Raw genomic sequence first — 7,289 nt, forward strand, 5'->3', positions numbered from 1 at the left:
TGTTAGCCAGGATGGTCTCGATCTCCTGACCTCGTGATCCGCCCGTCTCGGCCTCCTAAAGTGCTGGGATTACAGGCTTGAGCCACCGCGCCCGGCCTGCTGAAGCATTTTTATCTTGCAAAGCTAAATCTCAATACACATTATACAACTACCAACTTTTCCAGTATTACGGCACTTTTGAAACACCACTCTGTTTTGTGTTCCTAGTGGTGTAACTTCTTTATGTATCTCATACAATCTCTGTGGCTGGCTCATCTCACTTTGCAAAATATCATCAAGATTTATCTGTGTAGTTGTTAGAATATTTTCTGCTTTTTGAAAACTGAGTGATATGATTGGGTGCAGTAGCTCACATCTGTAATCCCAGCACTTTGGGAGACCAAGGCGGGTGGATCACCTGAGGTCAGGAGTTCTAGACCAGCCTGGCCAACATGGTGAAACCCCATCTCCACTAAAAATACAGAAATTAGCTGAGTGTGGTGGTAGGTGCCTGTAATCCCAGCTACTCAGGGGGCCAAGGCAGGAGAATTGCTTGAACCCGGGAAGCAGGGGTTGCAATGAGCTGAGATCATGCCATCGTACTCCAGCCTGGGGGACAAGAGTGAGACTTCGTCTCAAAAAAAAAAAAAAAAAAAGAAAGAAAGTGAGAAAACTGAGTGATGTTCCAGTATTTTTACATTTCAAATGGTATCTATTGAATAATTTGGTGACAGAAATTAGCATTGTTTTTACCTATTGGCTTTCAGTAACAATGCTACAATTATTATGGGTATGTAAATGACTCTTTATATGACCATATATATTAAAGTTTATGTGTTACATTCTATTTGATTTGTCTAGTTTTCAGTTTGATACTGATACTAAATTGTTTTAATTCTGTAGCTTTGTAATATGTTTTGAAATAAGGAATTATAATGCCTCCAATTTTTTTTTTTTTTTTGAAGATTGTTGGGTACCTTGTTGTCTCTTGCAATAGCACTCCTGAGTTTGCTATTACTATTTTCTCAAAATGCAATGAGAAATTTGAAAAACATTGCATTCAATCTGTAGATTACATTAAATGATATAAACATCTATACAATATTAATTATTTTAATCTTTGAACAAGAGTATGCTTGAGTGTATTGTTTAATTTCTATATATTTGTGAATTTTTCAGTTTTTTTCCCATTGTTTTATATTCTTATTCCATTTTGTTCATAGAAAGTAATCCTTAAAATTTTAGGAGTTTGTTGTTGTTGTTGTTGTTGTTTGAGACACTTTCACTCTGTTGCCCAGGATTGGGGCGCAGTGGTGTGATCTCGGCTCACTGCAACTCTTGCCTCCTGGGTTCAAGCGACTCTCATGCTTTAACCTGCTGCGTATCTGGGATTATAGGCGCATGCCACCAGGCCCAGTTAAGTTTTGTATTTTTGATAGAGACAGGGTTTCGCCATGTTGGCCAGGCTCATCTCAAACTCCTGACCTCAGGTGATCCACCCAGCTTGGCCTCCCAAACTGCTGGGATTACAGGCATGAGCCACCATGCCTGCCAAAGTTTCAGTTTTTTGTTGTTGTTGTTATTTGTTTGTTTGTTTTGAGACAGAGTCCTGCTCTGTCGCCAGACTGGCGTGCAGTGGTGTGATTTCTCTTCACTGCAGCCTCCGCCTCCTGGGTCCAAGCAATTCTCCTGCCTCAGCCTCCCAAGTAGCTGGGATGACAGGCATGCACTACCATACCTGGCTAATTTTGTATTTTCATGTTGGCCAGGCTGGTCTTAAACTCCTGACCTCATGGTCTGCCCATCTCAACCTCCCAAAGTGCTGGGATTACAGGTGTGAGCCACCACGCCCAGCTCAAAATTTTAGTTTTGAAACATTTGTTGAGGTTTATTTTTTGACCTAACCGGTGGTCTATCAAAAAGAATGTTGTATGAGCTGTTGCAAAGGGTGTGTTTCCTGATGTTGAGAAGTGTTCTCTGTATCTGTTAGAAATACTTGTTTTATACTGCCCTCAAGTCCGCTGTTTCCTTACTAATATTATCTTGTTTTATTATTATCAGAGAAAGTGAGGTATCAAAATATCCTACTATTATTATATTGTTTTCTATGTGTTTCTTCAATTATGTCAATATTTACCTTACATATTTGGAACTCTAAGGTGAGATACACACACACACACACAAATATGCATCTATACACATTTTTCATAAGTTCCCCGTCTATTATTGTTTAATGTCTTTCTTGGTCTTTTGGAGTTTTGACTTCATATATATTTTATGTAATATGAGTTTTTGACTTACGATGTAGCTCGTGTAATACTGCTTTGACCTTTTCTCCTCTCATTTGGTTAGTATTTGGATAGAATGCCTACATCAATCTTGTCACTTTCAGGCTTTTTTTAATGATTAGTTCTAAACTGACTCTTGTAGAAAGACAAGTCGGGTCTTGAGTTTTAATGTTTTTTAATGAATCCCTTTATTGAAACTATGTCTCTTGATTAGAAAGCTAATTATACATATATGTAAGTAATTTTCTAAAAGACAAAGACTTCCTGTTATTTTATTAATTATTTTGTTTGATTCTTGTATCTTTATCCCTCATTTTCTCCCTTTCTGCCTTCCATTGTGTCTGTTTCATTAGTATTGATATGGTTTCACTTCTTTCTTATTTTCTTTTGGGTGTCTATACAGATATTTTCTTTGTGGTACCTTGGGGATTACATAAAACCTCTAAAAGATAAAGTAGTGTATATTTAATCTGGTGAAAAATGAACTTCAGTCATATACAAAAATTGTTCCCCATTACATCTGCCCTCAACTTTGTTATTGATATTGCTGATTATCTGTTGTATATTTATTAACAGATATTTACAATACTTTCTGTGCTTTTATTTTTCTAATTTTAGAGCATAATTATAAATGTTTTCTATCCCATTATGAGAATGCTAAGGAATTCTATTTTTGTGTACGTATGTTTCCCAGGAACTTATGTATTTTTATATGATTATGTGTTGTTTTCTAGCATTGTGTTATTTTCAGTGGAAGAAACTTTTTTCAGCATCTTTGATATATATAGGTCATATGCAGTGCCAATATACTGTCTCAGGATTTGGTTATTTTAGAAGGTTTTTTTTTTAATTTATTTGGTAGGACATTTTTGCTGATGATTATTCTTTTCACCTGGCAGCATTTTTTCTTCAGGACTTTGGCAATATCACACAGTTTTCTTCTGGCCTGCAAAATTTTCTTTTGAAAACCTCACTGTTTAGTTTTAAACAGTTTATAACTGTTTTAAACTGTTTATAAACTAGTTTATAACTCTATGCTTATAAATGACACATCACTTTCATCTTGCAGTTCTTGAGATTCTCTCTGTGACATTTTAAATTGCTCTTATATATGTGTTTTTTAAATAAATATCTTGTATGTGTATTTTAGTTTGTTGAACTTCTTTATTTTTATATCATTTTTTTCTTTTAGAATTGGTTAGTTATTATCTCTTTGTATTTTACCTCTACAATTACTGTTTTTTTCTTTTTTCTGATTTTCAGTAGTTGTCTGTGCTCCTTTTACTCATTGAGTGTTATTCAACTTATTTTAAACTTCTAAAATGTATACATTTTTATTTTATAATGATTGCTTTCTGAAAATTTCGTGATTTTTTTGATGGGACCATGTTGCCCTATTATTTTGTATACATTGTAATCTTTGACTGAGACTTGGACATTAAAAAAAAAAAAAGATTCCTGTCAGTCTTTACAATGTAGCTTTATCCTGGCATAGTCTGAAACCAGTTGTCATGGTTAGACATTCTGAGAGCCTTTTAAACATGTTCTTAGAATGTGTCTTATCTGAAATGTTTTATTTTCTAGTTTAAAAAGTTTATTTGCGTGACTTCTTCCTAGTTATCAATCACTTGCTACCCTTGTTCCCTGTCTGTGGTACTGCAGTCTGTCTGCTGCTGTAACATTTACCTTTGGTCTCAGCATTCTCAAATTGTTATTCCAAAGTATACTATTTTTTTTTCAGCATTTTATTTAATGGGAGAATGAAACCAGTGTCTTGAAAGACCCCTAAAATCCAGACATAAAAATGTATGTGCCAATATTTTTCTTTTAAATAGAAACAAGGAGTTGGCAATGTATACTTCTAACGGCACTATGTTATACTGGGGAGAAGGAAGTGCTGTGTTGGGTTAATATAACAGATTTTTCTTTTTCTTCTATGTTGCTTTTTACATTGTGTTCACCTGGGGCACTTTGCACACTTAACTCATTTATAAATTTTCCAAAAATGTGTTTTGGTCAGTATGTTTTTGTTACATTTTATATGTTTTTGAATAAATTAGAGCCTGTGGTATTTTGCTATGCCATCTTGCTTATGTAGTGTATACAGTTTTATAGGTTAGATTTGTAAAAAATATTTACCTGAGTCTAGTAAGTGGAGTAATTTGTTGTTTTAATTTCTTTTAGTTATGTGTTCTCATATTGCTGAAGACCTTTGGCCGGAGCAAGACATAAAAGATTTTTCCCAAAAAGTCATACTGAGGAGACATGATAAATGTGAACATGAGAATTTACAATTAAGAAAGGGCTGTAAAAGTGTGGATGAGTGTAAGGTGTGCAAAGGAAGTTATAATGGACTTAACCAATGTCTGATAACTACCCAGAGGAAAATATATCAATGTGATAAATATGTGAAAGTCTTCTATAAATTTTCAAATTCAGATAGACATCAGATAAGACATACTGAAAAGAAAACTTGCAAATGTAAAGAATGTGGCAAATCATTTTGCATGCTTTCACAACTAACTCAACATAAGAGAATTCATATTAAAGAGAATTCCCACAAATGTGAAGAATGTGGCAAAGCCTTTAACAAGTCCTCAGCCCTTACTCGACATAAGATGACTCATACTGGAGAGAAACCCTACAAATGTGAAGAGTGTGGAAAAGCTTTTAACCGGTCTTCACACCTTACTCAACATAAGATAATTCATACTGGAGAGAAATCCTACAAATGTGAAGAGTGTGGCAAAGCCTTTAACCGATCTTCACACCTTACTCAACATAAGATAATTCATAGTAGAGAGAAGCCCTACAAATGTGATGAATGTTGCAAAGCCTTTGACTGGTCCTCAGCTCTCACTACTTTTACTCAACATAAGAGAATTCATACTGGAGAGAAACCCTACAAATGTGAAGAGTGTGGAAAAGCCTTTAAACAGTCCTCAGCGCTTACTCGACATAAGATGATTCATACTGGAGAGAAACCCTACAAATGTGAAGAGTGTGGCAAAGCTTTTAACCGGTCTTCACACCTTACTCAACATAAGGTAATTCATACTAGAGAGAAACCCTACAAATGTGAAGAGTGTGGAAAAGCCTTTAACCGGTCTTCACACCTTACTAAACATAAGAGAATTCATACTAGACAGAAGGCCTACAAATGTGATGAATATTGCAAAGCCTTTAACTGGTCCTCAGCTCTTACTACCCTTATTCAACATAAGATAATTCATACTGGAGAGAAACCCTACAAGTGTGAAGAGTGTGGCAAAGCCTTTAACCGGTCTTCATACCTTATTCGACATAAGATAATACATACTGGAGAGAAACCCTACAAATGTGAAGAGTGTGGTAAAGCCTTTAACCAATCTTCACACCTTACTCAACATAAGTTAATTCATACTGGGGAGAAGCCCTACAAATGTCAAGAATGTGGCAAAGCCTTTAACCGGTCTTCACACCTTATTCAACATAAGATAATTCATACTGGAGAGAAACCCTACAAATGTGAAGAATGTGGCAAACCTTTTAATCGTTTCTCATACCTTACCATACATAAGAGAATTCATGCTGGAGAGAACCCCAACAAATGTGAAGAATGTGGCAAAGCTTGTAACCATTCCTCAAACCTTACGAAACATAATTCATAATGGAGAAAAACCCTACAAATGTGAAGAATGTGTCAAGGCTTTTAACTGTTCATCAATCCTTACTAAACATAAGGGAATTCATAAAAGAGAAGCCCTACAAATGTGAAGAACGTGGCCTGGCTTCTAACAAATCTTCAACATTCACTAAGCACAAAATAATTCATGCTGGAGAGAAACCCTTAAAATGTGATGAATGTGGCATAGCCTCTACCCAGTTCTCAACTCTTACTAAACATGAGAACTCATGTGGAAGATAAAACCTACGAATGTGAAGAATGTGACAAAGCGTTTAAAAGTTCTCAACTCTTATTACACATAATTTATACTGGACAGAAATCCTAAAGTGTGAAGAATGTCACAAAGCCCTTAACAAGTCCTCAATTCTTAACATATATAAGATGTTTCATGCTGGAGCGAAACTACAATCTTGAATGATGTCACAGTGCTTTTCACAACACCTCAAACTTATCTAAACGTAAAAAGAAAAAAAAATTATACTGGTGCAAAACTCTAGAAATATAAAGATTGTGAAAAAACTTTTAAATGGTTTTCACGCTTGATTGCAGGTAAAATAATTTATACTGGAGAAAACTCCAAGTGTGAAGAATATAATTTTTAACCAGTGTTCACAGCTTATTGTACAGGAAAGCATTTATATTTGAGAAATGGTGTACAAATATAAAGAATGTGGAAAAGTCATTAATATCTGCTCATATATTACACAACATCAGAGAGTTCATACTTAATAAAAGTATTATAAATACAATTACTTTCAAATGATCTGTCAGAAATATAAGCCTTTAAAGTGAAGAAGAGTTTATTCTGAGACAAACATTACAAATATAAAGGGGGTTGTAGTGCTTTTACTTGTATCATTTTATTGTACACATTTTGTACTAGACAACCCTGAAGCAGTTGCTAAAATTTTGTTCAGCATTAGGAAATTTATATTGGAGAAGAATTCAGCAAATGTAATGAATTTGGAAAAACATTTTTCCATAACTATAGCTTAGAAAATGCCAGAGCTCATACTAAAATATACTTTTGCAGATGCAATAAATACAAAGAAATATTTAATTCAAATTGAGTTTATATAATTATTAGAGAACAGTAGAAATAGCTAAGACACTGACACTTCAGACATTGCACTAAATCAGACTGCTGTGTATAGAAAATCCAAAACTACTGTTGGTAAGTAAATTAATTTCATATAACTTTAAAATGAGTAGACATTTCTTTGAAAAGTCATAATTACACTCAAGTATACTTTTTTGATAAAATCATAAAACTTTTAAAAAGTAAATAACGATGTAAGTCAACTCTCAAATTACTTCATGCTATTTCTTCATTTCTGTTGTATTCACCTGTGAAA

General features: G+C 34.3%; 1 protein-coding gene and 1 pseudogene across 1 annotated transcript in view; one reads left to right on the forward strand and one right to left on the reverse strand.

The window, feature by feature from the left end:
* LOC105529212 (zinc finger protein 257-like) overlaps positions 1–6,676 on the forward strand; it is a 31,508-nt gene extending 24,832 nt beyond the window's left edge. The window contains 3 exon segments of the mRNA XM_011966307.1: positions 4,452–5,907; positions 5,909–6,001; positions 6,003–6,676. Of these exon segments, the coding sequence (XP_011821697.1) occupies positions 4,452–5,907; positions 5,909–6,001; positions 6,003–6,174 (1,721 nt within the window). The 3' untranslated portion in view covers positions 6,175–6,676.
* Positions 1–7,289, reverse strand: part of LOC105529217 — a 158,505-nt pseudogene that overhangs the window by 73,784 nt on the left and 77,432 nt on the right.

The sequence above is a fragment of the Mandrillus leucophaeus genome, unplaced genomic scaffold (assembly GCF_000951045.1).
Source record: "Mandrillus leucophaeus isolate KB7577 unplaced genomic scaffold, Mleu.le_1.0 Scaffold755, whole genome shotgun sequence".
In the NCBI taxonomy this organism is placed as follows: domain Eukaryota; kingdom Metazoa; phylum Chordata; class Mammalia; order Primates; family Cercopithecidae; genus Mandrillus; species Mandrillus leucophaeus.